The 26,211-nt window shown below is 45.6% G+C and overlaps 1 protein-coding gene across 6 annotated transcripts in view; it reads right to left on the bottom strand.

Moving 5' to 3' along the window:
• Window positions 1–3,137: 3,137 nt before the first annotated feature.
• The window catches only part of Ccdc171 (coiled-coil domain containing 171), a 483,978-nt gene continuing 460,904 nt past the window's right edge, over window positions 3,138–26,211 (bottom strand). For 5 of the 6 annotated variants that reach the window (XM_039110657.2, XM_039110659.2, XM_063288311.1 and 2 more), the window contains 3 exons: window positions 24,389–24,478; window positions 6,182–6,316; window positions 3,138–3,580 (listed from right to left, as the gene is read on the bottom strand). In XM_039110657.2, coding sequence (XP_038966585.1) covers window positions 3,377–3,580; window positions 6,182–6,316; window positions 24,389–24,478 — 429 coding nt within the window. In that variant the 3' untranslated portion in view covers window positions 3,138–3,376. The remainder of the gene's footprint in view (window positions 3,581–6,181; window positions 6,317–24,388; window positions 24,479–26,211) is intronic. The other variant, XM_063288312.1, reaches the window with a different exon arrangement.

Below are 26,211 nucleotides of genomic sequence, written 5' to 3'. Positions count from 1 at the left end.
CTTCCTTCCTTCCTTCCTTCCTTCCTTCCTTCCTTCCTTCCTTTCTTTCTTTCATCAGAGCAGCTGAATTATTGAGAAATTCCTCAAAGCAAATTTCTCAGCAAAACGTACTCTATTCTCCAGCCTGAGGTCACTGGAAGAAAGGGACTGGGCATATGGTAGGCATAGTCACAGTAATAGCTCCCAGCTAGTGTGTGCTTTACCACATGCCAAGTACATTGTAAATGCTATCTCTTACCATTAAATATGCTGAGTGGAATTTAACTGAATCCTGTAAGGGAAATGGCAGCGCTTTACATGACTGTAACCCAGACGAGGAATCAGAGGGACACGGTTCTAATCCCGCCATTATCCCAGATGCTGTCGAAACTGCCTGCGGTTTTTTTTTTTTTTTCATCTTCCAATTGAGAGGAGACAGCGTGTGCTCTAGCTGCCCAGTAAAACTGCTGGGGAGAAAACGTAAAGAGATTGCTTTATAATGCCTGCTGGTCTACAGCCAGATCACACAGTGGGACCATCACATTCACCAAGCTTCTTCTCCACTCTCCTCTGTCTCGTTGCTCTCCTGACAGGCTTGAGTAGTAGTTGGGGCAGAGTAAAAGGCAGGATTGTCTCCTGGTCACTGCACTAGCTATATGTTGTTGTGACTTACTTGACATGAAGAGACCTTCCCTTTGGCCAAAGGACACCCCAGGAATTAGAATCTCCCCAGGAGACTCATGGTTCTGGAGGAGGGAGAACTGAACCCTGGTGGCAGCCAGAGGAAGGACTTGTACCAGCTACTGGAGGATCCCCATACAGCTCTGAGGAGCTGTCAGGGCACCTTGCAGGAGAGACTGTAGTGAGACAATGGGACAGCAGTGGGCAAGACCACACCTTGGCCAGGGCTACTGAATTGTACATACCCTTTGCTTGATTTAAAGCCAAGCTTCATGTCAGCACTGGGAAAATGGATCGAGCAATCACTACACCTATTTATTGTTCCTTCTCCATTGTGGCCACCTTAGAGACACAAACCTTTTTCTGCTTTTCAGTATTATTTGTTTCTACTTAGCAGAGTAGGGCATGTAGTTGAGCCTATGCTGTTAGGCCTCTCAGGTCCCAGGACCCAACCCTAACACCTGCAGTAACATAGCTGTATAATAAATTAGCCCAAGGTTCAGTCACATTAAACAGCAATGACTGTGTATCCTCTCACAGACTTTGTGAGGATCTGGAATTTGGAAAGGTTTTTGTTCAGTGCTTTTTGTGAGTTTTAGCTATCACTGCAGTTGGGCCAGGGCTGTAGCCAGCCAAAGCTTTACTAGCACCAGAGGATCCACATCCAAGATGAACTGCTGGCATGAAGCTGGCTTTTGGCAGGAGGTCTCAGTTCTTTATGCACTGTTTGGGTGTCCTCAGAACACAGTGTGTGACTTCCACTAAGGTGTTTGGTCCAGGGGAAAGAGTGAAGATGAAGCCATAGGCCTCCAATGACCAGGGCCTGAAGGTCCCATCTATTATTCACATCAACACCCTGTTTCAGAAAGGAAGTGGCATTTTGGCCAACACCCATGAGGAGTAGTCCCCCTCTCCGCCCTTTAAGGGGAGTAACAGAGAACTGGAGGCTATAATCTGAAACAATCGGTCACCAGTGATGTATTTATCTTGGAGGACAGCAACAAATAAGCAAACAAGCAAACAAAATAGAGATGAGTTTTGTGGTGGGAAGAGCTTACAGGAAGGTATGAGCTGGAGACTCTCTGCTGTCTATTGGGTCAGAGAGTAATTTATTACAGACTATGGGACATTCCCTGGGGGAGTTAGTGCCTGGTTTAGCCTAAAGGCTTGCAAGGCTTTTGTCTTAGAGTGGTTGATTGCCTTGTTCTTTTGTTAATTACTGAATTGCTGACTTGTGGCTCTACCCTTGGCAAACATTGCTTTGGGAAGACTTGACTGGCTTGGGACAGGGATTCAGAGGTCTCTCTTTGAGAGGCAGTTACTCCACTGTTCTCACTTTCTACTGGGCTTTGGCCCTGAGGAAGGTTGAGTAAGGGGTTAGAACGGGGTTCATAAACTCTTAAGGTCAACAGTGGATAGCCCAAAGGTGGTGAAAACACAAGCATTTCCAGCATTGTGGCTGATCAGAAGGTAGAGGACATGTGGATGATTGTAAAGTGCCTACTTCACAATCGCCACTACCTATGTCTTCCAGCTCAAATTATTAGACTTTCTGATAGAGGGCAAAAAAAATTTTATGTGAATTCTCCTGATTTGTAAGGACTGCCCATGTACATCCTGCAGATTAGCTCATTCAATCCCTCTGGAACTGTTCATCGAGGGCTTTGCTACAGGAGAAGTTAGGGCTATGATGCCCCCTCAAAGCTCTCAGCTCCTCCAGCAGATGCTTGCCCAGGAGGCTTGGCTGCTGCTGTCCTGTCTCTGTGGGCCCCTCTGGCAAGCATGCTCAGGGAGGCCTTCACTTCCCTGGTTTTCAAGACCAAAGGTCACCATGTTAAGCCCCCAGTTTTATGGGGAGTTAAAAGTAAAAGAAGTGCTTCAAGCTTTAAATTCCTGGCTCAGGGCATTTCAGAGGTGAGATACTGTCCAGAGTCTCTGAGAGAGCGCCTTATCTCTTGGGGGAATCTAATGCTTTTTAGCTGAAGTAGCTAAAAAGCCAGAAACAGGATCTGATCCTGCTAAATAACAAAACAGCTTTAATTCTCTTCTACCTGAAGGCTGGAGTGTCTAGAAGGGAGGGGACATCAAAAACCATTCCCATTTAAAGTTCCACAGAGCTCCTTGTCCTAGCAGAAGCAATACCTGCCTTCTGCCGAGACTGGTTGTTTGAAACCCATCCAAGGCAATTAATTCCCTTAAAGCAGAGGCCCATTCTCTCTGTTCCTTACTATAACCTTATATCCCCCAGAACCAGAAAGGAGTAGGAGCTCAGCCTCGACCAACTGGCCAAACACAAAACTTCAGAAGAAGACATCTCTACAGAAACATTACTTTATCATCTTTCTAATGTACATTGACGGAAATGCCTGGGCTAAGTATGTGTGTGGATGAATAAGGGAAATGACATAATTCTTGATTGCCTTAAATATATCTATATCAGTGTCTTAAGGAGATTCTGGGTCCAAAGAGATGAACAGTTTGTTTGTTTGTTTGTTTGTTTGTTTATTTGCATTCCAAATGCTGCCCCCTCTCCATCCCCTCTTATAGAGTTCCTCCCCCACCTCCTCTCCCTTTTGCCTTGGAGAGGGCATTCCTCATTACCACCACCACCACCTCATATTTCCCCACCATGGCACGTCAAGATTCTACAGGATTAGACGAATTCTCTTCCACTGAGGCCATTAGCAAACCCCTGCCACATATGTGCTGGGGGGCCTCAGATCAGTCCTTTAGGCTTAGTCTCTGGGAACTCCCAGGGGTCCAGGTTAGTTGACACTGTTGGTCTTTCTATGTGGTTGCCATCTCCTTGAGGGTCTTCAATCCTTCTCCTAAACTCTTTCGCCGGGGTCCTCAACCTCTGTCCAATGTTTGTCTGTGGGTCAGCTGCTGGGTTAGAGACTCCCAGAGGGCTAGGTTCTGTCTGCAAACACAACATAGCATGATTAATAGTGTGAGGGATTGCTGTCTGCCTATGGGATGGGCCTACCTAAAGACTCAGCTTTACCACTCCTAGGCATACACCCAAAAGATGCCACACCATACCCCAAGGACACTTGCTCCACAATGTTGATAGCAGCTTTATTTATAATAGCCAGAAACCGGAAGCAACCCAAATGTTCCTTAACTGAAGAGTGAATACAGAAGATATGGCACATTTACACAATGGAATACTATTCAGATATTAAAAACAAGGACATTATGAATTTTTCAGGCAAATGTAAATATCATCCAGGGTGAGGTAACCTAGATCCAAAAGGACATGCTGATATGTACTCACTGATAAGTGGACATTAGCCAAAAGGTTCAGAATACCCAGGAGAAGCAGAGGGAGGGAAGGACTTATGTAAGAGAAGGAAGAGTGATAGGAATAGGGGGGCAGGATTAAGTATGAGGGAAACCAGGAAAGAGTCCCAGAGGGCCAGGAGAATCAATGGAAATGTGCAACCGCCTGACGTGGGGGGTGGAGTGGGGAGGGAATCTCTAGGAATCTCTGGGATGAGGGAGACTCCCAGGAATCAATGCGGGTGACCTTAGCAGAGATGCCCAACAGCGGGGATATGGGACCTGAAGAGACCTCCAGTAGCCAGACAGGACCTCCAGCGGGGGGATGGGGACAACAACCCATCTACAAAACGTTTGACCCAAAATTAATCCTGTCCAAAAGAAATGCAGGGATAAAGATGGAGCAAAGACACTGATCAGATCACTTCTGAAAACTTTTAAACTTGTCAATTAAAAATAGATTTATTGATGAGGGTGTTCTATGCATTTAGAAGTATATATGATATATATCTTTATAACAACAACTACAGAAAAAGTGGCTGCGAATTTGATAAAGAGGAAGTCAGGTGCATGTGAGGACTTGGATGGAGGGAAAGGAGGGGGGAAATTACGTAATTATATTATAAAATCAACACAATACAAAATATTCTTAAAAACTGGCCTCAGGTTGGGTAAATAGCTCAGAAGTAAACTGCTTGCTTTAGAAACATGAAGACCACAGTTCAGATTCTTAGCATTTATATAAAAGGCTACACTGGGAGGTGAGGCAGATCCTGGAGGCTTACCCACCAGGAGTCCCACAGGAGGCAGCAGAGCCAAGAGCAAGTTTTTGTAATTAGCACCATTCCTTCCACAGCTAGAGAATACCTGTCACAGATCAAAGTTCACCAGAACCTCATTCAGCCCTGACTGCTAGAGCTTATCACTTCTCGCTCCTGGACTCTATTGGTTCAGGACCTATAGTTCGAAGAAAGTGTCCAACCAGGGAGCATAATCACTCTTAAAGTGGTCTGTCACATAGCTTTTGCCAGCATTTTGAGCCTCTCCTTCCCCTGGCCACTGTTACTCACATAGGCAAGGGAGCTCTAACACTGGCTAGACCCCACGTGGTTCACACCCTAGCTAATTGTATCCACCCACATGGCTGCTGCATCTTCCTGCCGCAAGATGAAAACATAGTCTAAGTTGCCATTATTGTCATTAATCTAGGGTATCTTGGATCTTATCCTTTTCACTATGCCTTCTATAGTCGACTAAATTTGAAAAAAAAATTAAGCTTACCACAGAGAGTCAGTTTTAAAGCCATGTTCATGTTACGTACGCTAAAGCGCTGTGTGTGTTAACACATCCTACGTATAGACTTTTACATTGAGCCCATGGGGAGCCATGTTGTCTGATGTGAGGCATGGGACTATTATAGAGTTGGAGGACAGATGTATCTCAATGGAGGTGATCTAGGGTGGAGGCATCATTGCTCTCCCACTTGTAGAGAATGAAGGAGAAGCAGCCCACAGCACAGTTGTAGCAGGCCTTGGAAACATGAGAGGAAGGTAAAAATCCAACCTTCCTTGCCCAGGCTGACTGGCTGAGCGTTAAGGGTAAGTGTGATGTAATAGGAGCTTCTAGGATGTCTGACTTGGGAAAGCAGTCCTCGCTCAGTGCGCATGGGGAAGCGTCACCTTTACCCACGCCCTCTGTTTCCCAACTGAAAAGGATGAAAACGAGAAATAGAGGAAGACACCTATCCTGTGTCTTAGTCTCTGGAGATTAATGTGATTCTTAATTGGACTCTTTGATCATTTCAAATAATGGCATGTAAAATATTTAAATTTATGCAAACTATTCTTTTGAAGAAGTAGAAGTAGGAACAAAACATATTCTTGTCCCACTAATCATCAAACTCTCCGATAAAGCATCAAACCAAAAGGGACCCTGCTTCTCAAAGTTGAGGCTTAGCTATCTTAGTTGTGCCTCTACCTTGCCCTGAGACTTGAACGTAGTCCTGTCCTTCCCAGGATATCCAAGCACGTCAGAGCTCCAAGACGAAGTTTACACTGGAGTCCCTCACAGCCTTTGGTTCAGTGGGGTCAGTTCTTGTAACCATCACTTGCTTCAACCCATCCAGTGAACTTTCCCATCAGCGCAAAGCAAGGAAAATGAAATGTTAACACTGTGATCTAGACAAAATTAATTGATAACAGTCTTTTTCTCTGTATCCACCAAAGTTTACAGTCCTCACCTCATCTCTGCCCCCTTGATGTTCCAGCAACCTCCCATGGAACCATGAAATCTCAGGTAACCTGGTGCCGGGGTTGCTTCCAAAGCCTGTGTGGAGACCAACAATTTCAAAGGAGACATGATGGGGTCTCACCATCTACAATAAGGTGAAGAAAAGATTTAAATAACATTCAGAATGCCTAATACCAACAGTTTTCCCTCTTGTATATTCAGGACAATCAAGAAGCATTCTGCCATTGTTGGTGAAATTTCTGTCAGCAAAATTGTTTGTCTCAAAGTCAATGAACGTATAACATAAACATACAGGTCACATGTCTTTTGAACGGGGGTTCATTCATGCTGAGCATATGCATATACATGATCTCAAATCCCTGTGGTCCCATTTGGGTCATTCCAGTTCCTGGAATCTTCATTTATATCTGCTCATTCTGTAACACACACGTGAGTGGACACACGCACACGCACACACACAAATCTGTCCCAAAGATCTACATATTAACTAATGACTTGTGAAGCTTCTCGGGACATAAAGCAGTCATTTTTCAACCAAGAATTCAAGAAAATGGGGGTTGGTTAACACAGGTTTTAGCACATAGAAAATAAGAAGAAAAAAAAAACCCCACAAAGTTCTGTTTTCTTGTCAAATGGAAGGTTGCCAATGAATATTTGTGATCAATTACTAAAGACAGGAACGTGTTCAAGTTGAAAATCTTTCTGGTTCTTAGCAAAGGGCATGGAGATGCAGACTAGAATGGCAAGCTGATACGCATGCTCCTGAAAGATGAGCAGAGACGTTTCACAAAAGCAGCACCGAGTCTCACTTGTTTTGTTTACTGCTATTGAAACAGCTTCTTGAATCTGCAAATTTTCTACCCAGGGTCTTTTAATCTACTGAAAGTGAGAATCATTTGATTGAATAATCAACCTGAAGTTTTTCATTAACTTGCCAATGGCAACTTATTTCACACTATTATACATAGGACACCATATATATGTGTATGCGTGTGTCCCTATAAGTCTTATGTGAAAGTAAAACTTTAATCATAACAAATGCATAACATATGCAATATCATCTTGAAATTTATCCTTTGATAATAGCCAGGCTCACCTCTCTCCTGGTACTCAGTCTTCAAAGATGCTTGAGACCGAAGTTTCTGATCTTCAGAAACCTACAGCCATGCACTACTTGAAAAGTTTAAATATTTTTCTAAAGAGAGTTGTTTGTAAAGAGAGGGGAAATGCTTTTTAAGTACTAAAGGGTAAAAAAGCATTGTATTTTTCTTCTCAAATGGTTAAAAATAATTTTACAGATACATATGTATATTATATACACACATAAACTTATTTATCAATATATGTTTTAATATATGAATTTTATACATATATATGTTGGGAGAGGAAAACCTAGCAATTGCAGTAAATTGGAAAGGGTGTATAAAGGAGATATAGCATTCTTTAGGAGAACCATCACACTCCAGGAATCAAAAACTACTGTGGGAAACTCCTTCCCGGTTTGCCTGTCAAGTTCACTATACCTGGACAGCACAGCAGGTGCCTCTGATGTCATCAGGAGACACTTAGAAAGGAAAACGTTGGCAAATGCCTGAAAGGCTGGGAAATTCCGGTGTAGAGGAATCTCTGTCCCCTCTTTGCAACTTTTCTGAAATTCTGGAATGTATTCAGACTCCAAAGTGCCAACAGGAAACACTGGTGCCTGCAAGCTCTGAGAGGACTGTGAAAGCAGACAGGCAGCCCCGGGTTTTCAGGGCTGGGTGAGAAAGCCCAGGCCAAGGGGCAAGCCATCCTTAACCCAGAAGCTGACATTTGGCCCAAGTCTGCAGATTGTGGCGAGTGTGTACCTCAGATAAGAACGTGCCCTAATCCCAACAAGCCTCTGAGGAGGATTAAATTCCATATCATTTAATTTTATTGTTCAGCATATTTTACCATATTTTAATAAGATACAAATCGATAAGCTGTGTCTTTTCTAAAAGATGACATTCAACTCAGTAACAATCCTTTGTTACCCAGAAAATCTGACTTCTAAACTGTCTAAAGAAATGGAAGTTTGGGTGAGGCAAACTTGCCTGTTTCAGAACTCAAGCGTCTGTCCAAAGGTCAGTGCCAGGGCAGTGCTAGGATCATGGCATGCAGGGTTGGAAATCCTTCAGGATTTGGGAGAGGGGAGGTGCTGTCCTGTAAACTTTTACCTTTAGCTCTGATGGTGTCCTGTTGAGGACACCCTCTTGGGAGAGACAAAAGGTGACTTTTACATCCCAAAGCAGCAAACCCTGCCTTCTAGGTGGGAAATCTGACCCCGAGTTGATGAAAATGCACAGTCAGAAAGTGTGCTGTGTGGTGGGGCTCTGAAAGGGGCAAACTCTGGAAAAATTGTACTTTTCTCCTCATGACAGCTGCCTTTTGTTTGGGCAAATCATTTGGGGAGAGAACAAAAAAGCAGTTGTTTGCTTACTGCCAAGCCACAAAAGCATGGGGCCTTCCTGCCCTGCTCCAGCAGCAAACTCCATCTCTGAAGCACTCTCGAGGGGTTGCCTGCAGATTGAGGTGCTACAGAAAGCACCCACTGTCCCTAGAGCCCCCTCTCCTGAGCAGGAGCCATCTCCTTTGCCCATAACTCAACAGGATCAGAATCCAGGGAGGCCAGAGAACTGAATGCCAAGGTTGACCAAGCCAGAGAGTGGCTGTAATGGGCGGGGTGGCCTGAAAGCAATTCGTTAATGCACACGGCTGCCCTCCCTGCCAGTTGCCAGTACTCTGGGCCAGAAGAATCTGTAAAAAGAGCACGAAAGCTTGTGTTCAAAAGATTTGGAGTTTATAACATATACAGGCTCATAACGCACATGCCCAGAAACACACAAGCTGCTTGGGATACATACATTTGACGCCAAAATAAATACAGCCTTGGCCAAAATCCTTGTGAGCTAGCAACAGGCCAACGTAGCATTTTGAGCTTGAGGCCAATAGCAAAACCCAAACAGTATTTGTCCTAAACTCAAAGTCACAAGCGGGTATTGCTTTTCCCTTCACAGAGTGGTTTTCTAATATCTTTACTCAGACAAGACCCTGCCTGCAGGGACTCCTGCCGAAGCTTTGCTGTTAGGTGAGTTCATTACCGTAAATCCATCCGACGCAAGTTCCAATAACAATTACGAGGCCATCAAACCATGAAAGCCAGTGCTTGCCTTGGATTTGTGACTGATGCCAGTGAGAGGGGAAGGAGAGGTGATAGGTTTCTACAACTGTCTAGTCTCCTGAGTTTATGGAAGCACTGGGCTCCCAGGGAAGAAGGGGGAGTTTTCTGGGCCAGCCAGGGAGGGAATAGGTACTGCATTCCCAACCCTTAGAGACCTCCTGGCAGTGTGTAGGATGCTGACATTCGTAAGGATGAGACTCTTCCTCATGCATTCCCCTCCAGTGCTCAAGGTTCTTTCTAGCTTCCACAACATTGGTTCTCAACCTAGGGTCACGACCCTTGTGGGGGAGGGGTGTCACATATCAGATATCCCGCATATCAGATGTCTACATTAAGATTCGTTACGGTAACAAAATTAGAGTTGTGGAGTAGCAACAACAATAATGTTATGGTTGGGGGTCACCACAATACAAGGAACATTGTTCCTCGTGAAACCTTGAAGGCCTCCTGCGCTAAGAAAGTTGAAAGCCACTGCTCTGTAAGATCTGTGCCTGGAGAAGGATTGATACCTATTAACATCAGAGTCTGGGTATATTCAATTCACTCTTAATTTTTTTCATAACATATGTTACTTTTGACACTTGTGGCCTAATAGCTCTGACTTGAACTGGAAGAATGAGCAACATTGGCAGCCATGGGAAGATTCGTTAGGGGCCATAAGGGTAATCTTTCCTAAGACTGCTCCATGCAGAATTCCCTCAAAGCCTTCCGGTCTCCATTTAATTCTCCAATCAGATCCCAGTGGAGTGTTCTCTTGGCATGCTTCTCCTTAGCTGTTGCCACAGATTTGTGTTTTAATAAGTATTTATGTTTCACCTCTCCTACTGAGCTCTGTAGATCAAAGCTATGCTGAGTTTTGATTGCCACCTGTGAATGGCTACCTGAGTCCACAGCTAGAGAGGTGAATGGATGGGTAGATACGAGGAGAGAAGAAAGGATGGAGGACTAGATGGCAGATACATGAGTGGGTGAATAATAGGACCGCTGGGCCTGTCCATCTCCAGCTGATCTTGCCTTCCAACATCTACATGGGTAGCATCCAACTTAAAGAAGTCCAGTCACTAGGTGTTGGTGTTACTGAAAGCTTTTGAAGAATCAGAGCAGGCACTGCAGAGACAGGCCACAGGAATAGCCCAGGAGGAAGACTGGAAGGTAATAAACAAAGAGGGAGAACCACTGGGGTGCTGAAAGTACATAGGAAAGAAAACATGTGGGGTGGGGGTGCTTTAGGGACCTGAGGGGAGACTAGAGGGGAGAAGAATGTTTTGCTTAGCAGCACAGAGGGGGAGGCAGCTGAGGAGGAATCAAAAGAATCCGTGTCATCAGGAGAGCAAAGCTGATAGGGGCCTCTCTGAGTGGGCTGCAGGGAGGCGGGAGCTGGGAGTGGGAGGCCTGGAGGAAGAAAGGAGGAGGGAAAGAATCCTAACCAGAAAAAAACGTAAGTAGCAGAGAGAGAAGGAAACAAGATGAGAGAAAAATGCTGGCCCTGAAGGCTGCTGAAGGGGTACCCAGGGTGGGAGAGCCAAAGCCACAGCGCCTTTGCCAAGGGAGGAAACCGTAGGAGACCCACCCAGCCAGAATCTTGAAGTCTCAGACTTTTTCCACCTTATGAGCTGTAAATTGATCTATTCAGTTAAAGAAACCTGGTTTTTATTGAGTAATTTCCTCTGAACGACCTCCAGTTTTGAAAATGTCCCCAAACTTCTCTGACTCCCTCCTCCCATGCCCCCCTCCCGCGTCCCCACGTCAATGCTGGTAAATCACAAGGAGGCACCCCCCCACCGACACCCCCCCCCCCAACCTCATGCCCCTAAAACCGCTCCCACATGCCCTTGCTGCTTGTTAGGATACTTGGCTATTCCAGATACCGGCCCTCAGTGCTCCTGGGTGCAGAGACCCCAGAGTTGTTTGTTCTGCCAGCCAATTCCCAGCATGCCCCTTGCTGAGCTCACATCCCGGCAGCCTCTCAGGAGCCCCCAGCCACAAAAAGGATTTCTCACTGGTCCTGAGCCACGTCCTCTGCCTGGCCTCGGATATCAAGGAAATTTCTCAATTTCTCGTCTTAGCCTTCAAATCTGGCCTCTCGCAGATGCAAACAAGGGGCTATTTATGGGAAACCGCGCTCATCTCTTGCTTTATACATTGCGTCTTTTATGCGCTATCCCTCAAAGCGTTTTCACAGACAAGTGCCATTGTCTTCCCCCTTACAGATGGCACCAAAGGAAAAGCTCAGAAAGTTAAGTGGTTCAGGGAAGGTCGCTGAAAATGTCAGAGCAGAATTGAGAAAGGAACCCAGGGCTCTCGGCTCCCAGACGCATCACCTGCCCGCCCCCGGGCCTGTCTGTCAGAGGCCAAAGGTCTTGATGGCCCCACCTGCATCTGCAAATCTCCTTCAGCTTTGAGCCTTCCAGCTCACAAGAGAAACTTGTCCTCCTCGCCACCAGCCCAGATCTCGGGTGGAAGGAGCCATCTTGCAAAAGCAATTGAAGCCCAATGGACCTGCCAAGACCCAAAAGAGTCAGAGGTGGGGGTGGGCCTGTGGGCCCCTCAGGAGGTGCTATGCCGGCGTCAGGCTCGAAAAGAAATTGCATTACCTGTGCAGCTGAGGTTTTACTGCAAGCTCAGTCTGGAAGTTGGCAAAGTAGTAATCAATGGGAAGGAAATATAATTGAGAAGATTAAAAGCCGAGGGTGGGTATGGACTGGGGAGGGAAGTGATTGCTAAAGAGGTCCATTTGTATAATTCAAAGGTCGATGCCTCTCATTAAACTCGCATCTCCAGACACTCAGGGGATGAAAGAGAACCTCTCCATGCTGACTGGCTGACACCTAAGAGTTTTCTTTGGCCACTTTCAAGAGTAGTGCAAGGCCAGAGGGACGCAAGAAGCCATTGGAAGGTGAATTGAGGGAAATCAATAAGCAAAAGAACATGTGGAGATTTGGAGACATGAAAAATACCGGAAGGCCTCCTGACCCTCTCAGAAGATAGCCAAACTCCTTTTCCACTCCAAGGGCTTATTTACACCATCAGAACAAAAGCTGAATCCATGCCCAGGGAGGGTCCAAGCTGGCAGGATCACCAGCTCTGCTTATATTCACGCCAAGCCCCTAACTCAGGCCTACACACGTGTGTGTATCCTGCATTGAATACACATATTCCTACAACTGAATCAGCCAGACTCCAGCTGATATCATACTTACTTACTAAAAGAGCAGTTGTATGTGCCTCTCAAACAAGGTTTTTCCTTCTACTCTTTCCTAAAAAGGAAAGTGTGTGTGTGTGTGTGTGTGTGTGTGTGTGTGTGTGTGTCCACAGGTCTAGCTAAGTGACAGGGCACATATGACCACTGGTACCCTCTGGTCCCCTGACTTTGCTTCTGGTTCAAGTTGCTATCATGAGTTTATCTGTTGTATCTTGGTCTTCATGTCCCTCCATCTCCTTTCCCACCCCGCTGACCTGATCCAGGAATCTGTGTGTTTTGAAAAGCATGGTAGATGTCACACATACTGTTTAGATCTTTTTCCAGGGGTAGGACTCCACAACGGTTTGTACGAGCTCTCTGCTTGGGGTTTCTCAAAGACAAAATCAAAGTGGAGGCCAGGCCTGAATCGAATCTGCATTTCTGGGTTCTGGGCTCTCCACCAGTCTCCTGCAGGCTGTTGGCAGAACCCACCTCATTTTTGAGAGGGATGAAGTGCTTACCTGCCCATTAGGGGTAGTTCTTAGCTGGTAGAGGGTGAGCACTGGTCCTGCCTGTGTTGTCTCCATAACACAGGAGCCTGCCTCTCTGAGGCCCCAGAACAATTCTCAAACTCTTTGAGCCCTTGTCTTTTTCTATTTCTGATCTCTGATCTCTGGAATTATAAGGCTGATGTGGTTAGATTAGGCTCCCCAAGATAATCCCCTTTTGATTAATTCAAACCTAAGTGGTTAGTAAGTAACCTTAATTACATTTACAAACCATCTTCTTCGCCCTGTGTATTATCAGTGTGTCACTGTGATGAAAGCGCCCACCCCAGATGACTTAGGAGAGGAAGCTTACCTTTTGGCTCAGGAGAAGCCTACCGAGATGGGGGAAGCCTAGGGGGAAGGCATTTCAGTTCATCTCCCAGCAAGCCAGGAATCAGAGTAAGACAGGAAGTGGCTAGGACTAATGTGCCCCTAAGGACCTATGTCTAGTGACCTAAGGACCCACTACTTCCAGCTAGATGCCACCTCCTTAGGTTTCTACAACATCTTCAAATAGTGCTACGAGCAGGAGACCAGCATCCAAACACTAGCCTACAGCGACCATTTCTGAGTCTGCGCATAGCATCATGTGATGCAACGTCATATTGTAGCCACAGGTCCCATTTGCCCTTCTCTGAAGGAGGTGATGAAAGTAGCCGGGAGCAGCTGAGAACTGTGCTTAACATAAGAAGTATATTTTTCAGATGGAAAAAAGACGGATCTTTTAGAACAACCACTTTCTCTACAATTCATAAGATAAACATATTAAACTACCATTCATTGTTTATCTGAAATTCAAATTATTGGGCATTCTCCGTGCCCTGGATCAGGGCCTGCAGTTCTCTACCCCAGCACAGGCTGGCATGATCCTGCAGGAGTGAACAAGGCACTTCTGTGAAGCCAGCAGCTGAAGCATTTTCTTCAGGCGATAAAGAAGGCCTCTACGGCCTTGTTTCGGCAGAATGGCTGTCTCTGCTTCCCTCCCAAGCTCCCTGGCCCAAGCTTGTCAACACCCTGCAGACTCACGAGAGTGATGGCTGTTCCCAGGCCAGCCCTAGCTTTGTGGGTGGGGCGCGGAGTCTGGAGAGGAGGAAAAGGGCTCAGGGAGAGGAAGAAACAAGCCCTGGCTCTCTCCATCCGTTCTGTATGGAAGGTTCGGCAGAAGCTTTGGCCTCGAGGTGGGCCACACGGTCTCTTCAGACAAGAAAGCAGCCCTGAAGCGGCGGTTTGCCTTGTGAGCCGTACTTGGCTCTCCTTGCTCTGCTCCAGGTCCCTGCCAGCAACACTTCCAACCCTGGCCAGCCCAGCACAGCCTTTGAACAGGCCAGGCCCTATTAGCCTGATCCTGGGATGGGTTATTCTTTCCAGCTTTCACTAACAAAAATCCCCTTTTGTTTGGACACTCAAGTGGCCTCTAGGAAAGGCCCTTTCATGAGTTGCCAAACATGTTCAGATGCGGCAGCATTTGCGTGTGTGGCCAATTCCACAGCACCTCTGGGCTGATCCCACAGGCTTTTCCCAGGCAGGATTCCGATGAACTTCCAGCAGACCCCCCAGTCTTCCCCTGAGGTCTAGCTGTACAAGCAGACCCTGGCGGCTGCCTGGGCGGCTAGAGATGGGTTTGTGCGTGGCCATTTTACTTTTATGAAATCAATCTGAGTGGAGAGAGTGATTTATATAAGTGCCAGTCAATGCATTATTAGAATTAATATCATTATTTTACTGCTTCCCTTTTTGGTTTCTTTTTTTTTCCCTCATAAATCAATTCAGTTCGATAAGATCAGGCTGAGTTTCGGCTGCACACGGATGAGACAGTTGTGTGCTGCGGGAGTGAAGGGCCACTTGGTGGGTTCAGACAATACGTCCATTGTCTTCTGGTTTATGGAAAGCTGGGTTTGTGATATGTTACATACCCTGCTGGATGTGTTGCAAAGCAGAATTTTGTCAGATTTGTGTTTTACCCTGAATGCTATCCTCACAGACCTGTGTTTCCTTAGTCTTGCTTGCCACAAGCTAGCTTTTTCCACTGCCATATAATGACCGCTGGAGGATCAGCGGGATTTCTTCCCATCTTCCCGTTTGGCAGACAGTACATACTAACTTGCCTCCTGTCTGTTCTGAGTTTCCTAATTGCTTACAGAAGAATGTCTACCTGAATCTCTATCTTTACCTCTTTGCTTCTCTCTGATTTGTATTTTGAGTGTGTGTATGTGTGTGGGTATGTGTGTGTATGTGTGAGTATATGTGTGTATTTGAATGTGTGTGAGTGTGTGTACATATGAGTATGTGTGTGTGAGTGTGTGTGTATTGAGTGTGTGTGTAAGTGTGAGAGAGTGTGTGTGTACGTGTGAGTATATGTGTGTATTTGAATGTGTGTGTGCACATGTGAGTATATGTGTGTGAGTGTGTGTGTATTGAGTGTGTGTGAGTGTAAGTGTGTGTGTGTGTGTGTGTGTGTGTGTGTGTGTGTGTGTGTGTAGCTTACTAGGCAATGAATCTAGGGCTTCATGAATGAATCTTGGACAGGTGTCTTATCACCCTGTCCTTTCATGTAGCCCAGGCTAGACACCAACTAATTATGTAGCCAAGAATGACCTTGAACTGATCCTACTACCCATGCCTCCTGAGTGCTGGAATTAAGTGCTGCTAAGTTGGTCTCTAAAGGCATTCATGCTTTTCTTCTTGTACTGAGGGTAGAACTTGGGGCTTTACACATACTAAGCTAGTCTTCACTACTGAACTATAATCCAACCTGCATCCTTGGCTTGTTATCCTGTGTGTGTATATGTATGTGTGTGAGTATATGAGTGTGTTTGTATGTGTGTTATATGTGTGCATGTACATGTGTGAATGTGTGTGTACGTATGTGAGTGTGTGTATGTGTATATATGTATGTGTGGGTGTGAGTGTGTGTCACTGTGTGTGCTGTGTGCATATATGAGTATGATATGTGAGTATGATATGTGTATGTGAGTGTATGTATATGTGTATATGAGTATGTGTGAATAAATGTGTATATGAGAGAGAGAGAGAGAGTGTGTGTGTGTGTGTGTGTGTGTGTGTGTGTGTAAAAGTTACTAGGCATACAACATGAATCTTGGGCAAATGCGCTCTCACCCAGTTCATTTTTGCTTTTTATTTTTCAGCTACCTACTCAGCAGGCTTCAGAAAGTCCATGCAATGGCTTCTCCATCCACTCACCTTGTTTAAAGGCTCTGCTGCCCCCTTTCCTCTTTGGATGAAAAGAAACAGAAAGAATGAGAGTGGGGAGCAGGGTGTGGCCCTGAAGGCACAGACAGCTTCCCCCTCAGGGCAGGACCCTAGAGCAGGCACTGGGGCAGAAACCATGGTAGACCCTTCTTCCTGGCTTGCTCCAATGACTTACTCAGCTTGCTTTCTTACACAACCATCTTAGGTTGGCATTGCCTACACTGGTTGGGTCTTCCTACATCAATCATTAATTAAAAATATGCCCCATAGACTTGCCTACAGGCCAGTGAGGGAAACATTTTCTAACTAAGAGTCCTTCTGCCTCATTGCTGTCAGAAAAGCTCTGCTCAGCTCCTGCTTCTCAAACACGGGGTTCTACTGCTTCAGGCAAATCATTTGACTTTGGTGAACATGATTGCTCACCACACAAAGTGGGCCTATACTAGTCTATTTCCCAGCACTCTGAGTGAGTCAGGGTCTGTAGCAGAGCTTTCTCTCTGGGAATGTGTGCCATATGGTTTATTAATAACTTTATTGTCATCCACAAATCGAATTACATAGACTGACACCATCAACTCTTAAGACCACATCTCAATTCAGTGACATGCAGGGAGCTCTCTGTCATAGCCGTAAACACCACAGTCATGCTTGTCACTTGAGATACTGCAGAGCAATCAATATCTGTGTGTGAACAATAAGCCCAGCCCGTGTCTGAGCTTCCCTCTGCACCACCTATCCACACTTTTGATTTTGTCGTGGTGATTTGCATCTGACTTTCCCCATTCTGCCCAACACTCAAAACCCTTGCAGCTACTCCTCCTCTCTGGCTTTCCGCCCTCCTTTCTGGTACCCTTCCTTCAGTGTTCTCAGCTTTCGATAGCAGAAATAACTGCTCACATCAGTGCCAACCGTCTCGGTGAAGGTCTTGACCCTGACCGATGGCACACACAAATTAGAACTGCAGAAGGATTTAATAAAAGACCGATCTGTCAAGCAAGGGTGAAGTGAACCAGACAAGGATGGTGCAGAGTTTAGGCTGGAGACACGGGAGGTGTGACTTCTCTCACACAAGAGGGATGAAGCTGGGAGGGATGGGTCCTGGAGACTACGTGGTGAAGGGGCAGTGGCCTCAGTTGAAAGGACCGGGGAGACAGGAATCCCTCTCTCCTGTTGTTTCCTCCTCTCAACCCCTTCTCACATCTCTACTGGGCAAATTCTGTGAGTGTCAAGGAGCAAGGGTGGGGCTTGGGGCAGTGGGAAGACAGGCATGAAGAACCAGAGTATCTCCTAATCAAAGAGTGTGGCTTCCTTTGACCCCCTCGCTCTGCATTAACATGCCTGCAGCTTTTGCAGCAGCATCTCAGCCTTGCTGGGTCAGCACTCAGAAGCAGTCTAGACAGCTGGAAGGCCTGGACATAGGATCCTGGGGGTGTGGCTGTCATTCCATGCAGACTTAAAGACGAAATTGTATTTTCAATGCTCCTTTCTTTCTTTAATTTACGGTGGCCTGCTCTATATTTTATGGAGCTATTTTAAGCATACACAGGAGATCATCTTGCTATACACAGAGAACAATCAATGTTCTCATTTAATAATTCATTCTTTCATTAAATGCCCCCAAGTAATTAAATAAAACATGAATAAATTCCACACTGATATTTGCTAAAGTTTTCTTTCTAGAGAATTTCACCTGTTGGAGGATGTGCTGGACCCATTGTTTACCATGATGAAGAATGAGGTGGGGAAGCTTCAGGGCGCAGTCACACACTCCAGACTTCACTGTGATATCGATCCAATGCCCACTGAGCGCTCCACATTTAAATATGTAATTCCCAACAGTCAAATAGCCTTACATAGCTTGCAGGAAACTGCCCAGAGCAATACAAGCACCTTACCTAGGTAATATCTGCAAACATGGAGAGTCTTGTACCAAGTTTATCTAGTACCCGAACCCCTGATCTTTCTACAATTATGCATCACAGTGTTGCTCTGACATTTCTTTGGGAAAATGGAGAATGCAAAAGGTTTTCCTAAGAGCTCATGGAATTTTCCACATTTAAAAAACACAGATGGGCTCTCTCTCTCTCTCTCTCTCTCTCTCTCTCTCTCTCTCTCTCTCTCTTTCTTTCTCTCTCTCTCTCTTTCTGTATGTGTGTGTGCATGTGTGTGTGTGTGCCTGTGTATGCGTGCACTGTATATGTTGTGCATGTGCATATGTGTAAAAGAGAGACAAAGAGAGACGTAGAAAGACCAAAGCTGGAGTTCAAGACCAATGTATGGACCAAAAGAATACCAGAAGAGAAGAGAATCGTAAAAACAAAAGATCTCTGACCTGAGCATCCTTCTCCATAGCAGCTGGGCTCACAATTTTCAATGGGCTTGAAAATTGATTCTATAAGTTTTCCAAAGAGGACCATTTTCACTGAGGAAGACCGTTGCCTGGCCCTGTTCCAAGTCATTGAGGTATAACTATTCCTGTCTCCTTCGTGTTGAAGTAATGCTTCTCAAATAGTGTGTTTCTTTGAGTTACGCTTAGAGCTTTGCAACTGTCACATCACCATGTGTGCCCTAAACAGTAGGGCTTTCTTTTCTTTTATGTTATTTATGTATTTATTTACTTGATTAGTTCTTTTTCTTTAACAGAGTCTCTAGCCCAGGCTGACTTTGAACTCACTACAAAATCAAATATATCCTTAACCTTCTGATCTTCCTGTTTTTACCTTCTGAGTTCTGGGCTTAGAACTGTATACCACCACACTGTTTTATGCTGTGCTGAGGGTGAAATCCAGGACCTTGTATATATGAAACGAACACTCTACCAGTTGAGCCACATTCCCAGGCCCCTGAGCAATAGTTATTTAGAGGGTATAGGTCTACTAAGTCTCTCCAAATTCCTATGAATGCTAGGTCCCTGCGTCTTACTGTACTTCTTGTCATCTTGAGTCCAAGCTTCTTACCATTCTCAATAGGCCATTGTGACTCATCCATGGTGAGGAGTAAAGCACTGTTTACAATACACACACCTAGCAGGGAACATGCAGTTAGGGACACAGGAATGCGAGCTATTGTTAATTAGGTAGCTCCATTGGCCTCCCTTCAAAGTATCTACTCCATATCCTACACTGTTATGAACTCAATAAAGGAACCAGACATCCTAAAAACCTGCCAGCCAATTGGAAGAAGCAGGTTGAACACTTACTATTATGGTTCCCATAGGCTTGTCTTGCCATTGACAATACAAAGAGATGGAAATCTTTGCAAGGTCTTTCTAACATGCGATCACTCAGATTAAATTAGCAGTTATGCCCTTAAAGGAAGGGCCAGGTGGCTACAGAGGGAAACAGTGGGCAACATCAGAGAGAGGAAATCAGGGCACTTCCTGGCAAATGTTGCTCTTCCCCCTTCCTTTCTCTCCTAGAAGTGCCCATCAGAATGCACATGAGATCTGAGTAGACTGGAGTATCTAGAATGTTCTTCAGCTGCCAACACTATAAAGAGATTTAAGTGGATGCATGCATACATGAATGGGATAGAATAGGGTTGATAGGTTCAAGGAACTGAGAGCACTGTCCCTAGTCATCTCCCTACCCAACTCATCTCCCTGGCATTCCTGGGAAACCCCAGGCAGGAAGCACAATTCAAAGTCTTGAGGAAAAAAAGGATATCAGGTATGCCAGTCCACCAGAGTACTGAGTCTACCGGGTCAGCAGAAGGGCCACAATGGAGTAAGGAATGGGGGTGGGGGTGGGGTGTCTCATTACAACACTGGTTGGGTTCTGTATATTTGATTTTCATCAAAGAATTCTAACAAAGCCATTTTTCTTTCACCTTCGCAGGTCCTGTTGTCTGAGATGAAAAAATGGCCGTGTCGTTTGTGGCCTATGTGTGTTGTGTCTGGTTCCTGTGGTTTCTAGTCCTGCTTTGAAAACGAAACCCTTCATGGCTCTGAGATGGAAAGCAGACCACGTTTTTGTCAGCGAGGCCATTCGTCATGTTCCCCAGAGAGGACTGTGAACTCCTGCAGCCTTGGGCTCTGCCAACATACAGACCACCCATGTTGTAGAGCCAGGAAAGCCACCAAGCAGGCAACACACAACAAGGCCAACTGGGCACTAGTCTCTCAGTCAGTCTTTCAACCCTGGGGACTCAGGTCTGAAAACTGCCAGGAAGACTAGATCTCACCTGGTGGCTGAGGTCTCTTGTAGGGTAAATCTTGAAGAATGGGGTGGTGGCTAAACTTGCCTCATAGTCTAGCATGAATGGAGATTCTTAGATCTGCCCCAGAGCAGCACTCAATGAGGAAATGACTTTACTGCTCTGGTAAAAATTGTTTGGCTATGTTTAAGTTCAACTCTTTCGGTTTTTTTTTTCAGTTCTGCAGAAAGCTAGTTGTTAAAAAAAAAAGGCTCTGATGTGCAGCAAAGAACTTCTGTTGGCAAATGTCTGCACCTGCTGAGTAGGGGAAGCAGAGAGGAAGCCATGCAAAAGTGGGCTGTAGAAAGAATTCCCACACAGCTGTTTCAGGCATCCCAGTGACTTAGCAACTGGTTGTCTCATCTGGAGGCTCAGTGGACGTATAGTGGGGTATCACCTGGCTTTGCAGAGACTGGAGCTTCGGAGTCTGCATTTACAGCAAGGTTCCTGGGTGACTGTGGTCAAACCTGCTTGAAAATGAGGCTGTGACAGAGAGATCAGTTTTACTACTCAATGTCCTGGACACTGTCATTCCAAGGGAGCCCAGGAGGGTATTCCTGGGTAGGGGATGCCGGCAGTTCTGGAATACATTCCAGGACTGATAAGAAGTGGCAGGAAATGATTCTGTTGTTTTGCAAAGGTATATCAAGAGCAAAGGCAATGAGCATAGAACTCAAGTTTTTTGAATCTTTTTTTTTTTAAAGCTGGGTGTAAATGTGAAAATGGACCACTTAGGCCTGGAATCAAAGTGCAGGGCAGAGCAGGAACTGACTGTAACTGGCCTCACTGAGGAACAAGCTGAGCCTACAGACTCTATTTAAAATCTTGTTCCCTCTGCTGTCTCTGATTATTTTTTATAGAAAGTGATGACTAATTCACATTGTAATGTCCATAAAGTTGTCACAGAAAACAGAACCATCCCTGTCCTTGATCCCTCTCAGTCTAACCTCCCTATCTCTCTTTTAGAAGAGAGCAGCCACCGCCCCACCATTCACACAAGATGCATATCTGGTGCTTAGAAAGAAACAGCATCCACCAGGCCTTCCTCTTTACCTATGACAAGGTCCTCAGCTGTCTTGAACCCTCAGCCTTCCGGTTTTTTCCAGAATGGCTACGAACAGTCCTAACTCTCTAGTCCCCCTCTGACTGGCCCCTCCTCAAGAACATGTTCAGCCAGACTTGGGTGAGGGACTGGCTGCACTGCCAGTTGACCCAGGGCAGTTGCTGCTTCGTCAGCACCCACACTGGACGGCCACTCCTGAGTCAGGTTTCCCAACTTCATGACTTCAGCATGTGTGGCCAAAGGGACTGAGCGGTCATGCTCTTACAACATCTGGCACGTCTACTCCTGGGCCTCAGTGTGCACACTTTGTAAGGAAAAAAATCCTAATTATCTCATTCCCTTCCCATTGGGTGGAACGGGGAAGTTTCCATGGGAGGAAAGGTTGCTGAAAAAAATGGCTTTTATCTCTTCCTGTTCATCATCTGAATTTGAAATCCAGTGATGAAGATGTATGTGGCGGAGGAGGATGCTGGGAGGAGGGGCATTCCCAAAACCACTCACACTATCTGTACATGATTTACATGCCTACAGACATTAGAGGAGAGGGTCATGGTCAGCCATGGCCAATCTCTCATGCACACAGGCATTATGAGGGTTGGGGCTTGTCACCAGCTCTGGGCAATCTTCCATGAGAGAGGAATACAAGGGAAGTGGAGGGAAATTGCACAATTATGAGGATAAAAGTGGTGGGCCAGAGATTGGGAAAATGATTTAAAGAAAAGAGGGTCTTGAAAAAGAAAAATAAGAATGAGAATTCAGATTAAACTCTTTTAAAGTTATTTCTCTGTTGCCAGGATCATCTCTCTTTTCCTTTTAAAAGAAAAGTATTTTTCTACATTGTCTTAATCTTCTAGAAGTAATTTACTCCCCCAAATACCTGGGGACTGTTTATGGGTTCTCATCTTTACATAAGAACAGACTTTTCAAACTTAGCCAGCTCAGGACCTGAGTGTGTGTGTGTGTGTGTGTGTGTGTGTGTGTGTCTGTGCCTGTGTGTATGTCTGTGTGTCTATGTCTGTCTGTGTGTGTATATCTGTGTCTATGTGTATCTGTATCTGGGTGTGTCTGTGTCTGGGTGTGTCTGTGTGTGTGTGTATCTGTGTGTGTGTGTGTCTGTCTTGTCTGTGTGTGTCTATGTCTGTGTATCTATGTCTATGTGTATCTAAGTCTGAGTGTGTCCGTGTGTGTGTGTGTGTCCGTGTGTGTGTGTGTGTGTGTGTGTGTGTGTGTGTGTGCACTTGCGCATGCTTGTATACTGGTACTAGGTTCATGCCTAGTGCCCTTAGAGGCCATAAGAGGGTTTTAGATCTCCTAAAACTGGAATTAACACACAGTTTTAAGCCTCCATGTGGTTACTAGGAATCAAACCCCAGTCCTCTAGAAGAGTATCCCATCCTAACTACTGAGCCATCTCTCCAGCCTCCTCCCACCCCCAATAATATTTTTTATGCATAAACCTTGTAGTCAGTATTCACGGTCATATGACCAATCTATTTCTATCCTGTCTCATGTGTTCTTCCTTGTCATAGCATTTGACGTGTGGTAAGGATGAGAAAACGTTTCAAAAGATGTACACAGGACATGCCCTTCATGGTCAGCTGATGACTCTGGGTCAAAGCCACCTCCTGTTATAGTCTGTGTCACAAGGGAGGATCTTGGAGTCACATTTACCACAAGTCCTCTCAGTGTGGATTGTCGGTGGCTAAGAGCCCCTTGCACAGGATTTGAAGGCAGTGTTCTCAGTATCACCACCATTGCACAGTGGGCAACCACAGGGGTTTCCAGGCAAGTGTTGGTGAGTCACCTCTCCTGGAACAGTTGACTTGCGGTATTGGCTTCCCATAAACTTAAACCCTACTGTGACACTTCAATTAGGGGACTGCAGTGCTGCAGGTAGCCAAGATTAGCAGTGGGAGCTTTTATGCCCAGCTCCTAGGCCCTTCAAATGTTATAAAACTCAGTTTCTCTGGATTGATTCATACCCGGAGTGGGTTCTGTGTTCTAGCAATCTAGAACTCTCTTCTGCACATTCTTCTGTCATACCTGACCTTACTTAGCCAACCCTAGAGCCTCTCACTGCCATATATAAAAGACTTGGGTTAGTTAATATCCAACAGTGGTCAACATCTGTGACTTTGTCAATGGACAGGGTCTACCTCAGACAGGCTGGCAAAAGGCCAAGGTAACCTTGAAGGTGTACAGGGTTATTATGAATGGACCTAGGCTGCGGGAAGTGTGAGGAACCACATAGGAAATTGGAAAGAGGACATTGTGGTTTGCAAATGCTTCATTTTCTAGCTGTGTAGTGCTAAGCCAGGGCATGGAAACCTTAATAACATAGTAGTTTCATCAATGGCTGTTGCAGTTGTTGTCTTCAGGCCAAACCATGGATGTGAAATGAATAGAGAAGGCAACAAGAAACTCTGCAGAGAAGGACTAAGGACACCAAAAAGGGAGAAGAAACAAGAAGGGTGACAAGGTCCACAGCTCTAAACAGCTTTCTAGAGTAACCCAATGCTTTCTAGAGTATCCCAATGCACAAGAAAGGCAAAAGGGAGTTGGGGGATCAGTGTCCAAGAAAAGTAAGTGAGCATTGAGCCACCAAGAGGAGACCCTGGGTGACAAAACAGTTCTGAAAAGATGATCTTCTCCCAATAGAACAGCAGTCTGGTATTTTGGCAGCAAGACAAGGTGGTTGCTGTACTTTGGGGATGAGTCCTTTGCATTCCGCCTCACAGATTTCCAATGCCAATAGCATGGCACCTACAACATATTGATTCAAGTTTAAAAGGAACCACCTGTGTGCGCTGTCCACTCGATGGAAGCAGCCATGGAACTCCAGGAGAAGGTCTCTTCAGTCTCCTTCGTCCATCCCTGTTTTCAGTAATCTGCAAGCAAGAACACAGAACACGGTGAGAATGCCAAAGTGGGGATGAGCCCTGCCAGCACAGGATACACATCCAGATGATCTGCTGCATGACCTCTAGAAATCACAAGGGAGAATCCCAGGAAGTGTGGTTATCGGCACAAAATATTTTTAGATGCAGAAAGAGTCTTAAAGATTTTTAACTCCTCCCTGTGACAGCTAGTAACAGCAAAAACTCCTGTCAACTCTAACCCTGAAGAGGCTCCACCCTGAGAGAATAGGAATCTCCGGACCTCTGAAGGCAGAGAGAAATGAGAGTGCTTTCCAGAAACATCTCCACCATCCTTCTTAAAAAAGGATTAAGAGGCAAATCCCTCAAGACACCCAGCAACCAGTACCACTTTCAAGCAGAACAAGTTACACGGGATCTCCACAGACTATCTTTAAAAGTCAGTGCCAAGCTAGTGAGATGGCTCAGTGGGTAACAGTGCTTGCCACCCAAGTCTGACAGCCTGAGTTTGGACCACAGGTCTCAGATAAAATAAACATGGAGAAAACAGGGAAAACCAACTGATCTCCACAAAGTGGTCCTCTGACCTCCATATGAGCATCAGGGCACATGTGCTGATATAGTCTCTCTCTCTCTCTCTCTCTCTCTCTCTCTCTCTCTCTCTCTCATGCACATCAGTCACTTACACACAAAAAAATTAAACTCAAACATTTTAAGTAAAAATAAAACTCAATGTCAACAGCAGAAGGCATGATCTTGGAGTTTACAACTGGACCTTTGGTGCTGGAGAGAGGAGCTCAGAAAGCTCTGAGCCTCAGGACTGAGCACACTTTAACTGAATGATCTTGGGGATGTCTCTTGTGCCCTGGCATTGCTTTTCTTTAAGAACTAGGTGTGGAGAACTAGATGTGAGTTCTGAGAGCCTGCATTCCCATGAGCATGAAACGATGAGTGGGAAAATGCCTTGACACAGAACCCATCACCACAGCCTTGATTTCCTAGTTTTGATAGCCCCTTCTGCTTGCTCAGACCCTGGATAACTCATTCCTGCAGCATAGGAATGGTTCACAATTACCACTAATTTACGGACGGCACATCAGCAGCCACACCCTGGGCCACCACACGGGTGATCACTAATGGGAACACTAGTGTGCCAGCAGCTGGACCATAGCATGAGGTCGGAGCAGGCTGTGTCCTCACTAGTAAATGTCAGCTCGGTTTGAATTGCTTGCTAAAGCACAGCTTAGACAAAGTCAAAAAGGAAAACCAGAGCTTTCTTGGTAAACTGGAATCCTGAAGCATAAATTAAAAATTCCACCTGAGAAGGGTGGTTTACTAGCTCTCTCTTAGCAGGAGCAGGGCAGACCGTCCTGTGACCACAGCCCTTGAGTTGTTTGTTGCCTGTTGATGAAATGCTCATGCATGTGTGAAAACACACACACACACACACACACACACACACACACACACACACACACACACACACTACATTACAAAGTTCTGCTAAAAGAAAACATGAGAATTCTACTTTGACTTTTTGAAGTTTATTGTTTCCAAGAATCGGTGCCCTGCCCCCAACCCCACCTTGTACTCAACAGGCAAAGCATCCTCCACCCCAGCCCAAACCACTGATAGACACTGGTCTGCCTATGCCAGCCAGAGAGTTCCGATTTGGGAATCCAGGGTTCCCAGGGCTGGGCAGTAAAATGAAGTGATTGTGAAGGCAGAGACTGAAAGTCTCAACT

This window comes from Rattus norvegicus, chromosome 5, assembly GCF_036323735.1.
Source record: "Rattus norvegicus strain BN/NHsdMcwi chromosome 5, GRCr8, whole genome shotgun sequence".
In the NCBI taxonomy this organism is placed as follows: domain Eukaryota; kingdom Metazoa; phylum Chordata; class Mammalia; order Rodentia; family Muridae; genus Rattus; species Rattus norvegicus.
This window is presented reverse-complemented; position numbering and strand designations above follow the sequence as displayed.